General features: G+C 39.6%; 1 protein-coding gene across 1 annotated transcript; it reads left to right on the top strand.

Moving 5' to 3' along the window:
- Positions 1-596: 596 nt before the first annotated feature.
- SRGN (serglycin) lies at positions 597-17204 on the top strand. The gene is made up of 3 exons (XM_082855148.1): positions 597-855; positions 9721-9868; positions 16306-17204. Exons 1-3 carry the CDS (start codon positions 780-782, stop codon positions 16535-16537), a joined length of 456 nt encoding a protein of 151 aa, XP_082711274.1. The 5' UTR covers positions 597-779; the 3' UTR covers positions 16538-17204.
- The last annotated feature ends 265 nt before the right edge of the window (positions 17205-17469 follow it).

The following is a 17469-nucleotide window of genomic DNA, read 5'->3' as shown; positions in this document are numbered from 1 at the left end:
AAGAAGACCAAAAGTCAAGTTGAAAAGTTTTACCAGGAGAAAAACATGAAAGTATTTCTTATGAAATCATAAGAAATACTCGGTGCGAAGGAGCAGAGGACTGCAAAATCATTTTTCTGTTTTACCCAGTTCTTTGTAACCGAAAATCCTCACTAGATTCTTGAGGCAGAGGGAAAGCTGGTGAGCCAGTGGGAGAAACTGAGTCCAATAAGAAGAAACTGCTCATTTGAAATCTGACAACACTTTCTTGTAGATTAAAACTCAGTTTTGAAGTTTCACTTCTTGAGCTTGGCTCAGTGAGTTATGCTATTCCTGATGAAAAAGAAAATTAAGAATATTTTATGTTGAAGGGCATCAGTGATGAAAAGGCAGCATGGCAGCATCTAGCTCCCTTATCTCATCAACTGTGCAGCGGGCTCTTAATGTTAGCAATCTTGTGTTTAGATTGTTACCTGAAGAAAGAAAAAACAAAGTGTCCTGAATGCTGATTCTACTCAGCAAGTGGCAAACAACAAAACTTTTGAAAAAGCAGACCTGGGGAGAGTCCACTGCAGTTTCATAATGGGTATGAATAGTTATTTTTCTGCCTTTTTTTTTTTTCTAAATCTTTCTGGGGTTTGATGTGGATTTCTTTCTATTTGTTCAGGAAACTGTGACGTGTGTTCTGGGCAGGGTTTGAGGTTTTGGAACCTTTTCTAAAAGGGACAGAGAGCACCCTGCTACACTTCCCTGTCGTGAGATTGGCGTGCAGACGGTGGGGCTGAAGCAAGTTGGTCATCATGCAGGTGCTCCTCCAGTGCAGTAGGCTTGTCCTGGCTCTCGCCTTCATCCTGATTTTGGGTTCTTCAGTTCAAGGTAAGACCCAGGAATCTTGTCCCCCTATAATCTTCCTTGTAAGTCCTGGGGTCCACACAAATGTTTATATTTGCTTTAAGGTATGGAATGTATTATACTGTGGGAAAGGAGGCCAAAAAAAGAAAAAAAAAAAAAAAAGGATTTGGGGTAGCTGAACTCCTTGGTGTGAGATTGGTTAAGTTTGGTACCAAAAAAAGTTAAACTCTGAGGGAGGTGTGGCCTTATAAGTTCTTAAAATGATTGAAATGTACTATTTTATTGTCAGATGAAAATTGTTTATAAATTTTTCAACGCTTAAGAAAGGAATATAGAAAATGACCTACCCCTAAGTGTCTACATCAATCCCAAGTTTTAACATAATATGGTAGTGTTATAATTATTGTGACACTGGGAAATACTATTTTTAAAATCAGAGTAAATTTGCGTGTATTTTTTCTCCTTTTTAAAACTTGGTTCTTAGTGAAAATTCAATTATGTTTAGACATAGTTAATGAAAACCATCTCAGATTTTAAAGAGAGGCCAAAGAATTTTAGTAATTGTTTTGTTGCTCAGAGAAACATCACATTGGGAAATTTCTTATTAGGTCTATCATTTAGGGTTGTTTAGTCAGAATGAAACAACTTAAAACCTTTAATGACTAAGAAAATGAAAACAATCAGTTTGTAGGAAAAATACAATTTCTTCTCCTTTGGTAAATAAGCGATCATGTCTGAATAAGGCAGAAAGTCATGGCCTGATAAGTAGATGGGAGAATTTATAGTAGAAAAACTAGAGTTCCTCCAAACGGTAAAGGAAATATTGAGTCATGGTGATTGCACATATCCTGGATTTGTTTCTTCGAAGTTTCTTCTAGTTGTCTTGTTTTTACTTCTGGTGGAAATGAAATTGTACACATGATCTCAGATACATTCATTATGTATTGGAAATTTATAAAATCACTTTCTTCTTGTTATGCAATTATTGAAGAAAAAACCAGCAAATAATGTTGCTGAAATTTTCCATTCGTCTATTTATTTTTTAAGGTATAAAACATTGTTGAATGTAAGGAACAGGCTTTACTTGGATCTTTTAGGGAAAACCTTCAGCTTGATGAAATAATTCCCTCATGTGCTCTGACAAGATCCAAGCACTCAGGTCCATGTTTGTAGCACAGACTTGAGTGACCTGTTGGTGCTGGGTCTACCCTGACCAGAGCTCTGTGAGTCTTTACATCTTCAAAATTTCCCAGAAATGTCACATTCCCCACTAAGGTTCTATAGGGAAAACTAAAATGAAAACAAAGGCATTCTTTATGTAATAGGTATTCTTCAGAATGTAGTGAAGAAACTATTATAACATTTTATAAAGTACTAGTATTTATGTCATCACCAGGTAGGTTTAGCTCTTTGTTGGGAAAGGAACCAAAAAAGAGAGAATGAATGGACTGAAAAACTAGGGAGTTTCCAAAGGAGAAGTGCAGTTGGTATTGGAATCAAGGATTAGTGTTCACATCTGAATAAGAAGGGAAATAGATGTCCACCCACAGCTGCGTGTGTGAGTGACATCAGCTCAAGGCTGCAGAGAGGTTACTATTTCATCATACTTCTATGTGATGCCAGATATGATTCTGTAGCATTCTTTCCCCACTTAAAAAAATTTTTTTTCTTAACCCATTGATTTGACTGAACTGATCAACTGCACTAGGCTTTTTGCTTGTTTTTACTGAAACAAAACATCTTAGGTTATTGTATTAGTTTGCTAAGGCTGCCATAACAAAGTACCACAGACTGGGTGGCTTAAACAACAGGAATTTATTTCCTCACAGTTCTGGAGGCTAGAAGTTCAAGATCAAGGTGTCAGCAGGGTTAGTTTCATTCTGAAGCTTCTCTCCTCAGCGTGTAGATGGCCGTCTTGTCTCTGTCTTTACATGGTTCTTTGTGTGTGTCTATGTCCCCATCTCCTCTTCTTGTAAGGAAACCAGTCATACTGGATTAGGGCTCATCTGCATGACCTCATTATGTCTTAATTATCTCTTTCAAGGCCCTGTCTCCAAATACAGTCCCATTCTGAGGTACTGGGGGTTAGAACTTCAACACATTGAATTGGAGGGACACAATTCAGCCCATGTCAGTGACTATAAGTGAAGCTGAAGTAAAGACATGCTGTAAAAGTATGTCTACCAAGTGCAAAGAGATGGAAGTTTGGCAATGTGTGGGAGACCCTGGAGAGTACAGATGGCTAATCAATTTAATGTAGAGCTCCAGGGGATTTTTTTTTTTTCCAGGGGATTATTGATGGGGCCTTACTCATCAATTGATGAGGTGACTCTTACTCTTTTATTGCCTCTCTTTCTAAAAGATGCCCATAAAGAGGGAAAATGGAAAATCCATGAGCAGGTGTGGCCAAGGGGGTCATTGCCAGACTATGTTTCCACTCTACACTGCCTCTGAGATCACGATAATGATATTGATTCCACCTATGTGCGCTGCTGTTTGATTGTAAAGTGATTCACATCCATTCTCGGGTAAAGGATCATCACATTCCCTAGGAGGAGGAATTAACACCAATTTATAGAGGGGAAAATTGGATCTTACATTCATCATTTCATTTGCTCTTTACATCAACCTCTTGCAAAAAATTTATGAGACTTGCCCAAGGCCCATTACAACTAATTAATGGCAGAGCTAGTCATCTGATTTCAAGTTCAGAGTTAACTTTCTACTGCAATTTAGCTGTATTCTAGGTGGATTAGAGATTTTCTTTATTTAAAACAACCTTGCTTTGACTCTAGCCCTTGCTACAAAAACCACTGAGTTGAGGGACAGAGAAGGAGAAATTGAAAGTAAACTTGGAACTTTTTATAGCTTGTCAAACCATGCAAGGGTGGGGGAACTTTATTCATCTTGTGGAATTGATTGGCCTGTAGGAAGCAGCTCCAGCTTAGATGGTGACTTCTGTTTGAATGCCACCAAACAATGAACGAGATGGTCTCCCTCCCCCCCTCCCCACAACATGGCAGTTTCTGCTTAAATTTTTCTAGCACACTTGTAGCAAGTCTCCATTAAGAATAGGAAATTAGTAAATTGAGATGATGTTGGAGAAAAATTGATATTACAATACGATATTACTGGGGTAAGTTATTTGCTCTGGTAATGTTTACTTATAGAAAGTATTTGCTAAAGCAAGACTAGTGACTCTGTGTGTATGTGTGAAAGAAATAGGGGCAAAGACAGAGACAGAGAGAGACAAAGACAGACCGAGAAAGGGTGGGGGTAGGCAGTGAGGGAAGTGATTGTAAATAAAAAACATTCTTCTCCCTTGAATCCACCACAAAATTAACCAGGAGATCTGTAAGTGGGGCCTCTTAGGAAGATAATTTTTCTGTCCATGAGCATATTCCCTTTTATTTTTTAAATTACGATAATCTTAAGATTTCTCTCAAGCAAGACAGAATCAAGATACTCCCACACATCGGGGGCTGGAACTGTTGAATTTTCACATTCTGCCAACACCCTTGAATAAATATGTCAGGAACTTGGTATCTGTAACCGTGTTCTTTATTTTAAAGCAGATTTAAAATCCCCAGTGTGTTGATCATTTTATAATATATAGCAATACAGGACCACTATGTTATGTACCTGAAACTAACATAGTATATTAGGTCAACTATACTTAAAAAAGAAAAACCACCTCGGGACTTCCCTGGTGGTCCAGCGCCTTCCAATGCAGAGGAGGTGGGTTCAATCCCTGGTGGGGGAACTAAGATCCCACATGCCGTGGAGCAACTAAGCCCACACACTCTGGAGCCTGCCCACCACAACTAGAGAGAAGCCCGTGTGCCGCAATGAAAGATCCTGTGTGCCGCAGCTAAGTCCCGACACAGCCAAAAATAAAAAAAAAATACTAAGAAAACACCTAATATGATTCTATTTACATGAAACATCCAACTTGCTTAAAAATATAGAGATAAAAAGTAGATTGATTAGTGGTTACTTAGGGATGAGAAGCATGAGATACAGGAGCTGGCTAGCTAAAGGATAGGGGATTTCTCTGTGATGATAAAATTGTTCTAAATTTGTGGTGATAGTTGCACATACCTATGAATATGCTAAAAACCACTGAATTTTACATTTTAGAAGAGTGATTGTGTGCTATGTTACATACATACCAATAAAACTTTTTTTAATTAAAAAAATAAAATCACCAGTCCCAAACTAGATAAACATTTCTGTGGGGGAGGTGGACTTCTATCTTTGATTTCTTTATCAATTTTGGAATAGCTTTACTGAGATAGATTTCATATACCATACAATTCACCCATTTAAAGTGTACATCGATGGTTTTTTAGTATATTCACAGTTACGTGCAACCATCACCATAGTCTATTTTAGAACATTTTCGTCACCCAAAAAAAGAAACCCCTCTTTATAAATTTTAAAAGCTGAGATTCTAAACTCTAGAGGGAATTTGTATTTTAGAAGTTTTCTAATTTACCAGAGTTGTGTTTCTTACACCAGTGAAAAGATGAGATCTTTTACTGAGATGCTTCCTCATTAAACTATTAGTTTTACTTTTCTGTTTAACTTCCTATCTATACAAGCACTTACTTGGTTTGATATTCAGCCATCCACGACAGTAGAGAAGAATGTCTAGACCTGCTCTGTCTGAAATGGTAGCCACGGGCTTCTTGTGGCTACTAAGCACTTGAAATGTGTGAAATGTGGCGAGTCCAAAATGAGGTATTGTGTAAGTGCAAAATACACACCAGATTTGAAATCTTAGGATGAAAAAAAGTGTAAAATATCCATTAATAACTTATATTGATTATGTTGTGACAATATTTGAATATATTTAAGTAAAATATTTTCAAATTAATGTCACCTCTTTTTTACTTTTTAAAATATGGCTGTTGTAACATCCATAAGTGTACGGATGGTTTCTCTTGTTTCTATTGGACCGCGCTGGTCTAGACGGCATGGGGTGTGAAGACATTGCCCTCTGCTGGAGCAGATGTTGAATTTTTACCTGACTCACAATGATGACGCTTCTAAGTAACAATTCAGTAGATGCCAAGCTTAAGCTTCTTCAGGAAAGAATCAGAGGAGAAGGAGCTAAAATGTATTAAATACCTACCATGTGCAAAGGCTTGTGCTAGATGTTTCAGATACTTTTATCTTGTTTAAACAGGAACTCTTTGGGATACTATTATGGGATACTGTGGTGGAACAGGAGTTTAAATTTGGTCTCTCTACAAGCTGTTCACTATCAGAGATAGGTCAATAGGTCATTCTCATTCTCCTCCTCAGCAGAGAAACTAGCATTTAAAGAGCTCTGACGGGACTTTTCTGGTGGTCCACCGGTTAAGACTCCGTGCTCCCAATGCAGGGGGCCCAGGATCGATCCCTGGTTGGGGAACTAGATCTCCTATGCCTGTGTCAACTAAGAGTTCACATGCTGCAACTAAGAAGTCCGCATGCTGCAACAAAGATCCCGCATGGCACAATGAAGATCCTGCATGCTGCAACCAAGACCCAGTGCAGCCAAAATAAATAAACAAATAAATGTTAAAAAAAGAAAAGAAAAGAAAAGGGAGAGATTAATTTAAATAAATAAAGAGCTCTGGGCTTCCCTGGTGGCGCAGTGGTTGAGAGTCCGCCTGCCGATGCAGGGCACACGGGTTCGTGCCCCGGTCCGGGAAGATCCCACATGCCGCAGAGCGGCTAGGCCGGTGAGCCATGGCCGCTGAGCCTGCGCGTCCGGAGCCTGCGCTCCGCAACGGGAGCGGCCACAACAGTGAGAGGCCCGCATACCGCAAAAAAAAAAAAAAAAAAAAAAAAGCTCTGACCATGGTGCTAGGTACTATTCTACGAGCCTAATATTTATATCTCATTATTAGAGCTACTACTGTCCCCATTTTATGGATGAGGAAATTGAGGTACAGGGAGGTTAAGGTTACACAGCTAGTAAGGGGGAGACATTGTGATGTCAACTTGACATCACAAGTTGATGTCAAGCCTTACCTCCAGCCTCCAAGCAGTGACAAAGCTAACCCATTCTGGATGAGTAGCGTCCCAGACCAGAAACTGTAAGCTATATTCAGGAACTATGGGGAAGATTGTGATAGAATAGTAGTTCTAAAAGAAAGAATGAATGAAAGTAAGACAGAAAGAAAGAAGGAAAACAATGGGAGAACATTTACTTTCTACATTAGAGTTTTGTTTATATTTTTAAAAGAATATTGTTTATTACAGCAATTTAGAAAACAAAGTGAGAAAAAAATCATCAGAGTCTACCACTATAGTTATTTCTGTGTATTTCCTCCCATTCCTCACCCCCCCGATATCTATTTATGTAGTTGCATTAACAACTATTATGCATAGAGTGGTATTCTGCTTTTTAAAAAATATTTATGTATTTATTTTTGGCTGTATCAGGTTTTAGTTGCAGCACACAGGATCTTTCGTGTGGCACACGGACTCCTCTCTAGTGGTGGTGCAAAGGCTCCAGCACATGCGGGCTCAGTAGTTGTGGCGCAAGGGCTCTCTAGTTATGGCTTGTGGGCTCATAGTTGCGGCGCGCGGGCTTAGTTGCCCTGCAGCTCATGGGATCTTAGTTCCCTGACCAGGGATAGAACTTGAGTCCCCTGCATTGGAAGTCCCCTGGACCACGAGGGAAGTCCCCTCTGGACCACGAGGGAAGTCCCCTCTGCTTTTTTTAAACTCATTTTTGAACATAGATTTTCCTATGATGCTATATAGTCTTTTCCATAACTACTGCTTTTTTCCCATTTGTTTAATAGTCTCTCATATGAATGCCTCATAATTAATCTGAGTATTTTCTCTTGTTTTGATTATTTAGTTATTTCCTGTTTCCCTATTTTAAATAATACTAAGGTGAACAGCATCATGAATTCTTTATATATTTTCTCTCTCTCTCTCTCCATATATATGTATATAATGTATATCTTAATGATGTTATTAATAACTTAGCAATGCTGTATTTATAAAATTAATCAGAAATATTAGCTAGGACAAAGTTGAGTGTAAACAGACATAATAGAGTTTCATGAGGAAAGAGGACATTTTGCAAAAGTTCTGTGGTTCTGCAATCTTTAAAGAACAAAGTCCTTGGCCATCCCATTAAGATGTAAAGTGAATTTGACCTCAGTAGAGGCTTCACTTTTCAACCTCTGATAGTTGAGAATAGGACACAACTTGTGCATACTCTCCTAGAAATACAGATACCCAGAGGGAAAAAAAGCAAAACTCCAGAACTTATGGTCTTTGGGAGGGCTGGGTAATGAGATTAGGAGTAAATTTTTTTGTATGTTGGTTTGCTACATTTTTCAAAATTTTCTATAATGAACATACATTCCTTTTCTAAGATAAATGTTATTAAAAATTGCAACAAAAGCAGTCTAGATGTAAGGAATATCTAAATAAACTCTCCATTTCTAGGAGAGAGTACTATAAAAGGTAGAGAGCCCTCTAGAACCTGATTTAAAGTCAGGAAACCATTGACAAGTTGCTGTATGTATCCATTTACATAAAATTCTAGAAAATGCAAACTAATTTATAATGACAGTAAGTAGATTGATGGTTGAGGGGGGCTGGGGGGAGTCAGGAGGAGGGAGGGAGAAGGGCAGGATCACAAAGGGGCACAAGGAAACTCTGGGGGATGTTGAATATGTTCATACCCTTGATTGTGGTGATGGTTCCATTGTGTATCCATTTGTCGAAACAAATTGTGCACTTTAAATATGCACAGCTTACTGAATGTCAAGTCCACCTTAAGAAAGCTGTCAAAAAATAAAAATAATTTTGAATAGATAATACATACATATGGCTCAAAAAATCTAATGATTCAAAAGGATATGCAGTGAAAAGTCAATGCTCTTCCTTCCACTGTCTTCCAGCCACCAATTCCCTCCACAAAGATGATCAGTTTGCTGTGTATCTTTTCAGAGATGTTCTGTGCATATAAGCATATATGTAAATATAGTGTGAACAAACACACACAAATGGTAACAAACAATTCATAGTGTTCTTTACTTTTTTTAACTTAATAATATACCTTGGCGGGAATTCCCTGGCGGTCCAGTAGTTAGGACTCCAGGCTTTCACTGCCGAGGGATTTTTGAAATCTCTGACTAGATGTGAGGGCAAAGAAAGAGGCCAAGTTTTTAACCTACTTTTCATTCCCAAGAATACCCAAGAATTTCTTTTCAATACCCAAGAATGGCCCTAAAGAACTAGGGCTCTGTAGTATCTCGGGTACCAATTGGTACATTCCTTAACCTTTCTGAGCATGATTCGACTCATCTCTACCAGAACAGGCAGGATTCAGGGTCAGATACAGGTTTGAATCCTGGGTCCTTTACTTAGTACCTGTGCAGCCTCAGTTTTCCTTTGTATAAAATGGAAATAATAGTACAAAGATAATGATAGTTAATATTTTCAAGTGTTTACTGTGTACCTGGCACTATGTTAAGATCTTTACATGCATTTTCTCATTTAATTTTTGTGACCAGCTTATGAAGAAGAGACACTCTTAGTACCTCAGTTTTCTGGTGGGGGCTTGGGGAAGTTAAGGTTTCACAGCTCACCAGTAGCAGAGCTGAGACTTCACTCCAGGCAGCTAATTGCCAAAGCCTGTTCTAACCTTAAACTCTAGGCTACTTTAGAGGGGTGTTGTGAGAAGGACAAATGGTGTGCATAAAGGGCTAGCAAATAGTCGGTGCTCCTGTGATATTAATGATCATAAAACCTGTCCACACCTTACCTACCAAATTTAGAATCGATTTAATTAAAAATTTCTTAGGGACAGAGTGATTAGAAGCTGTGTAAGAGACATTTATTGACCACGTGGGTTCCACGTTTGGGCAGGTTCTCCTGTGCGGAAAGCCAGATACCAGTGGGTACGCTGCAATCCTGACAGCAATTCTGCAAACTGCATTGATGAAAAGGGACCAGAGTTCGATCTACTTCCAGGTGAATACAACAGAATCCTACCTCCAAGGACTGACCCTTTTTCGTAAGTGGACTTTCTTGATTTTACTTTCACCATCCGCTGCTGAGATCTTGGCATGGAGGTGGGAGGGTTGCCAAGAGTGTTTTTCTTCAGGCTCTTGCTTCCATGGTTAGGTTCCATGGTTAGGTTTTCACTGCACAGTACAGGGTAAAACTGTACTGTCTTTACTGGTATATGAGATGCACAAGAATACATGATTCACCTACCTTTTTAAGAATTTTATTTATTTTTTAAAATTTATTTATTTTTGGCTGAGTTGGGTCTTTGTTGCTGCGCGCGGGCTTTCTCTAGTTGCTGAGAGCAGGGGCTACTCTTCGTTGCGGTGCACGGGCTTCTCATTGTGGTGGTTTCTTTTGTTGCGGAGCATGGGATCTAGGCATGCGGGCTGAGTAGTTGCGGAGCGCGGGCTTAGCTGCTCTGCGGCATGTGGGATCTTTCCAGACCAGAGATAGAACCTGTGTCTCCTGCACTGGCAGGCAGATTCTTAACCACTGCGCCACCAGGGAGGTCCCTATTCACCTACACTTTTGCAAGGTCTTTTTCTTGTGGCAGAAACAAAAATTGAATACTTTTCACCAATAGGTATTGAAAATGATTGAACATTATTTTATTAATGTAAATAGAGCACATTGTATATTTATATTAAAATCCAATAGGAGTCTATCACCTGAATGGATAAACAAAATGTGGTACATCCCTTAAGTAGAATATTATTTGGCCATAAGAAAGAAGGAGTTATTGATAAATGCTACAACATGGATGAATCCTGAAAACATTATGCAAAGTGAAGGAAACCAGACACAAAAAGCCACATATTGTATGATTCCATTTATGTGAAATGTCCAGAATAGGCAAATCCATAGAGACAGAAATAGAGTAGTGGTTGCCAGGGGCTGTGAGGGAGGGAGGAATAAAGAGTGACTGCTATTAGGTACAAGATTTTTGAGGGGTGACAAAAATGTTCCGTTTAGATAGTAGTGATAAAAAAAAAAGAAGAAATTAGGGAAAGGAAGAATAAGTGACCACGACTCATAAAAAAGAAAGTCAAAACTCTTCTTTTTTTTAAATTAAATTAAATTAATTTACATTTTATACAGCAGGTTCTTATTATCTATTTTATACATATTAGTGTATAAATGTCAACCGCTATCTCCCAATTCATCCCTCACCCCACTTCCTCCCTTGGTGTCCATACATCCAAAACTCTTCTTGATCAAATAAAACCTGCCTTATACTTGCAAAAAAGATCCAATAGGAATTCATAAGTAACAAAAATTGAATTGTATTAAAACCCATTATTTCAATGAATATCAAAATTATACGTAGCAAAGATACATTATGAAAAGAATTATCATAAAAGTTTTAATCTTCAGGCTTAAATAGAAAATCACTCCCCTGAAAGCCACGTAAATCATCATGCCCAAACCACGTAAGTCTATCATCACTTTGGGGATCCTGGTAACCCCCTTCATCACTGAAATTATATCACCACCATCCTCAAAATGCAACTCTGCAACCCTGCGCTTTTAGGTCCATGGCATAAAGCCTGAACGTGATATTACAGCATCCTCCATTATTTTAGTCACGGATTTCAACGGTGATTCATTTAAATCTAAGATATTAGAGGAACAACGCAAGTCCTCCAAAACAAATATTTACACTATTTCTTCCCTCCTCAAATCTGTATGATCTTCCACACTCTTTGACATAAATTGTAGCAATATTTTTTTGGATCCGTGTCCTAAGGCAAAGGAAACAAAAGCAAAAATAAACAAATGGGACCTAATTAAGCTTAAAACCTTTTGCACAGCAAGGGAAACCATCGACAAACAAAAGGACAACCTACTGAATGGGAGAAAATATTTGCAAGTGATATGACTAATAAGGGGTTAATATCTAAAGTATATAAACAGCTCATACAACTCAACATCAAAAAAACAAACATCCCAATTAAAAACTGGGCAGAAGATCTGAATAGACATTTTTCCAAAGAACACAACCAGTTAGACAACAGGCACATGAAAAGATGCTCAACATCGCTAATCACCAGAGAAATGCAAATTAAAACCACAATGAATATCACCTCCCACCTGTCAGAATGGCTGTCATCAAAAAGATCACAAATAATAAATTGCTGGCGAGGATGTAGAGAAAAGGGGACTCTTGTACCTTGTTAATGGGAATGTATATTGGTGCAACCACTGTACAAAACAGTGTGGAGGTTCCTCAGAAAACTAAAAATAGAGTTACCATATGATCCTGCAATTATACTCCTGGGTATATATCCAAAGAAAATGAAAACACTAATTTGAAAAGATATATGTATCCCAATGTTCATAGCAGCATTATTTATAATAGCCAAGATATGGAAGCAATCTAAGTGTCCATCAGTAGATGAATGGATAAAGAAGATGTGATACACACACACACACACACACACACACACACACACACACACACATCGGAATACTACTCAGCCATAAAAAAGAACGAAATTTTGCCATTTGCAGCAACACGGATGGACTTGGAGGGTATTATGCTTAGTGAAATAAGTCAGACAGAGAAGACAAATACTGTATGATATCACTTATATGTGGAATCTAAAAAATAAAACAAACTTGTGAATATAACAAAAAAGAAACAGACACACAGATATAGAGAACAAACCAGTGGTTACCAGTGGGGAGAAGGAAGGGGGAGGGGCAAGCTAGGGGCAGGGGATTAAGAGGTACAAACTACTGTGAATAAAATAAATAATCGGGCTTTCCTGGTGGCTCAGTGGTTCAGAATCCGCCTGCCAATGCAGGGGACGCGGGTTCAAGCCCTGGTCCGGGAAGATCCCACATGCTGCAGAGCAACTAAGCCCGTGTGCCACAACTACTGAGCCTGTGCGCCTAGAGCCCGTGCTCTGCAACAAGAGAAGCCACCGCAATGAGAAGCCCGCGCACCGCAACGAAGAGTAGCCGCGGCTCGCGCCAACTACAGAAAGTCCGCACACAGCAAGGAAGACCCATCGCAGCCAAAAATAAATAAATAAAAATAAATAAATAATCTACATGGATGTATTGTACAACACAGGGAATATAGCCAATATTTTATAATAACTATAAATGGAATATAACCTTTAAAATTGTGAATCACTGTTGTACACCTGAAATGTATATAATATTGTAAATCAACTCTGCCTCAACTAAAAATAATAAATAAAAAAAAAATCTCTAGGATCTTCCCTTTCCTCAGCCAGCAACTTTCCTTCTTGCTCTGACACTCCTGTTAATATGGATGCACAGCCCCTGCTTCTGTGACGGTCTTGGACACTCTTGCTCTCAGATCCATTTCTTCTCCTTCCATCTCCCTGCTCTGCGTTGGGTGAGGGTGGTGAGGGCTGATCGCTATGGTTTGCATTTCTCAGGCTCCCAGATCTGTGGCTGAGTTTGGCCAGTGGGATGCCTGAAAGGGAGACTGGTCAGCGTGGGCGGCAAGGAGAGACAAGGATGTTTCTTCTCATTCCTGCCTTGGGTGGCACCTCTGGCAGGGCTGTGTCTCATCCATGGCTTCAGCTTCCACCAGATGCTCTTGGTCCCTGGGCTCAGGTAGTACCACCTCCTCCACTGTCCCTCTAGCCCAGGGAGGGAAATATTTTCTTGCTGTTCCTCATCTCTGGGTTTCCTTATTATTCCCTATTTGGCTTTGCTTCTCTTCCATCTCATGTGTTAGCAATTCCCTGTCTTAAATATTTAGGTAAGTTTCTTGACTGTACTATGACTGTGGCAGCTTCTAAGGCCACCCCTCCTTGTGCTGGGCATCCTATCCCCATGCACCTTCTCCAGGACTTTAATTTTGCAGTTAACCCTCTGAACCCAGCATCTTCTTCTCATCAGTATGCAGACATTCTCTAGTATCGCCTACATTTAGGTAAAATCCCCTCTTTGACTCTGCATCCTTTCCAGCTGTTGCCCCATTCTCTGCTCCTCTTCATAGTAACACTTCCTGATAGCGTTGCTGATGCTTACTATCTCCTCAACCCCTTCTGGTTCTACCTTCACCCAGAGAGCTTGGTAGAAGCACTTACTTTTTTTTTGCGGTACATGGGCCTCTCACTGCTGTGGCCTCTCCCATTGCGGAGCACAGGTTCCGGACGCGCAGGCTCAGAGGCCATGGCTCACGGGCCCATCTGCTCCGCGGCATGTGGGATCCTCCCGGACCGGGGCACGAAACCGTGTCCCCTGCATCGGCAGGCGGACTCTCAACCACTGCGCCACCAGGGAAGCCCACTTTTTTTTTTTTTAATTGAACCTGGGCCCTCGGCAGTGAAAGTGTGGAGTCCTAACCACTGGACTGCCAGGGAATTCCCAATTTAAGTTCTTTTTTATTTTCCTCCACACTGGTAAAAGTTCCAAGGGAGCTTAAAGTTTTTTAAACATTTTAACTATCCCTCTTTCCCACCCCCGACTTCTGAATTTACAAAGCAAAGGAGAGCAGGAGTCCCAATTTTTAATGGTTCCCCATCTCCTCATGTTATTTGATCCAAAAACTATATACAAGTTTGTAGCAGTCATAGTTATTGTACACGTTTAGGAGGGAGGGAGGCAAGAAGGGATAGGGAGGTCTTCCCTGGTGGCGCAGTGGTTGAGAGTCCGTCTGCCGATGCAGGGGACATGGGTTCGTGCCCTGGTCCGGGGAGATCCCACATGCCGTGGAGCGGCTGGGCCCGTGAGCCATGGCCGCTGAGCCTGCGCGTCCAGAGCCTGTGTTCTGCAACGGGAGAGGCCAAAACAGTGAGAGGCCCGCGTACCGCAAAAAAAAAAAAAAAAAAAAAAAAGGGATAGGGAGAATGGTGATCCAAAAGAATAAAAACAGCAACCAAATAGGTCACAATTACTTCCTGTTGACACATCTGCTGGTTACTTCTCTATGTTTAGCTTACTTGACTTCTCTCTCTCTCTCTTTTTTTTCCTGCGCCACATGGCTTGTGGGATCTTAGTTCCGGGCTAAGGATTGAGCCTGCGCCCTTGGCACTGAAGTGCAGAGTCCTAACCACTGAACCGCCAGGGAATTCCCACTTGACTTGTCAGTTGTTTTCAAAAACAGTTGACCACCCTTCCTCTGAAATACTTTTTTCTCTGGGCTTCCATGGCCCCACCTTGTCTTGGGTTTCCTTCTACTTCCCTGGCTGTTCTTTCTCCTTTGATTAATATTTAATATGTTGGGGTGGCCCTAGCTCTGTCGTGGGCTGCTTTTGTATCTGCATGCCTTTTTTGGGTGACTTCATCCTGTTCCATGGCTTTAAATACTATGTGTGTGTGTGTGTGTGAGAGAGAGAGAGAGAGAGAGAGAGAGAGAGAGAGAGAGAGAGAGAGAGGGAAAGGGAGAGGGAGAGGGAGAGGGAGTGGGAGAGGGAGAGGGAGAGGGAGAGGGAGAGGGAGGGGGAGAAACTACCAAATCTGTTTCCAGCTCTGATTCCTTTTCCTACCCAGCTGACCAACTATCCAGCAGGTCACCCTCTATTACATTATTCCACTTTGTTTCTCTGCATAACATTTAGCCCCACCTAATATTTTCCTGATTTGCTTATTCACTTTTTATTGTCTGTCTCCCCGCCAAAGTTATAAACCTCTGAGCAGGGACCTCATCTATCAGTCCCCATTCTATCCCAGGCCCTCAGAACAGGGATCAGATATTCAATATTTATCGAATGTAGGCATGAAGGAAACTCTAATCTGTTGTATGGCCTGTGGTTTATTATTTTCATGTAGAAAATGACCCATAGGCTGTGAAACTCAACTTTTGTCTCTGATGCTTTGTTGCCTTATTCTGCCACTGATGGGTGGCATCATTGCTCTGGTCCTTTGGTGCTGAGTGGATTTCAAACTACCCCACTGAACCCAGTTGAATGAATGCACTTATCTGTGGGGAGGAGATTGAATGTTAACATGCTGGCAAATATAATGCTTGACTTGTTGCAAAGAATTTCTTAAGTGTGAGCTTTGTTGAAGCCCTGTGAAGTTATTAGAGATTTTGCAGAATTTTTAAAATAGGAAAAATATATATCTAGTCTAATTTACTTGTGTGTCCTTTCTTCAGTGGGAGAAAGTGTAAAAATGGGATCTTTTCTGTAAAAAATAAATGACCCCTTAAGTAAATTCTAAATATAGGATTGCTATGTTAGTGATAAGAAAATTAGCATTTTTATATGCATCTGCAATGAGTAGATGTGAAGCTGATAAAGGCAACGAGTTAGATACAGTAAGTATTGTAAATATGTGGAAAGGTCTGACTTATTTTTTGTTTTAAAACATTAAATAACTGGGAAACTTTTAACTTAAAATTTGAGCAACGGAGTGGCTACATTTACTTTCATATCTTAAAAAATTTATTATGATTATCTTTTCATGTCTCAAACTTTAATGTTTCTTTTCCACTTTTCTGTCATGCTTCAGAATGATGAAATCCAGGAACTTGAATGATGTCTTCCCTCTTTCTGAGGACTTTTCAGGATCAGGCTCTGGAAGTGGCTCTGGAAGTGGCTTCCTACGTGAAATCGAACAGGAATACCAACCACTAGAAGAAAACGATGCTTTTTATTACAACTTTAGGTCTCTGGAGAGAAATTTGCCCTCAGACAACCAGGAGTTGGGTCAGAATGGACCAGAAGAGGATTTTACTATATAAAAGAGAGGGTTTCCCAGCTTGACACCAGGCAATGTATTTGTGTACCATGGTTAAATGATTAATTTGAGGACAAAAAGCTTTATAGAAAATTTAAAACATCTGAAAAGGAAGTTTAAGTTTTATTATCTTTTTTTCCTCATGAATTCTTAAAGCCTCCTTTTTCTATACTAATGTCCTGGAAAATACCTGCATTTGTTTTGTATTGTATTCAACAACATCACTATGAAGTTAACTAGACTCCACATATATATAAAATTGCTTTAAAGAATAAATTATACTCTTCTTAAAACATTTAGTTTGAGAAACAAATTGACAGGCATTATTTCATATCTGAATCTTCAGGAAGCTGACTCTGATTATGAAATCTAGATATGCCTCTTTTTTTGTGAAAAAACACAGATGAAACATACAGTGAATGTACAGAGTGGGTATTTGACATGTTTTACAGTGTGAAGTTAACTGCTTTAATAGTACCACTGGAGGTGTTTGCAGAGCTAGTGGACAGCGTTTGCTTAGAAGTGTGATTGCTGTCACAATTAGAAACTTAACACCCAGATTAAAGCACAATTGTGCTCTCAATACCTCATACTGCTTTACTTTTTTTCCTGGATATCTATGTATTTTCAAACATTACTCTATTAAAGCAGAAGTATAATCAAAGGGTCAAGCTGTCTGGGCTCTCTTGTTCATGAAGTAATTATTTGTTCAAATGTTTCTAGATTCTCATCAACAAAATATCTGTAAAGTTATTTTACAGTGAGACCAAATTTTGTAACTGGAATCAAATCCTGTTAACTAGCAGATGAAGAAAACAATCATGCTACAGAGAGGGTTACTCTTGTCCAAACAATTCCTCTTCTTTAAGGCTATACTATACTCATCTCTGTTCCCCTTAATTCTGAAAAGCCTGTTAGCATCATTGTCATGGATCC

The sequence above is a fragment of the Leucopleurus acutus genome (genome assembly GCF_964270905.1).
Source record: "Leucopleurus acutus genome assembly, chromosome: 14".
NCBI lineage: Eukaryota > Metazoa > Chordata > Mammalia > Artiodactyla > Delphinidae > Leucopleurus > Leucopleurus acutus.
This window is presented reverse-complemented; position numbering and strand designations above follow the sequence as displayed.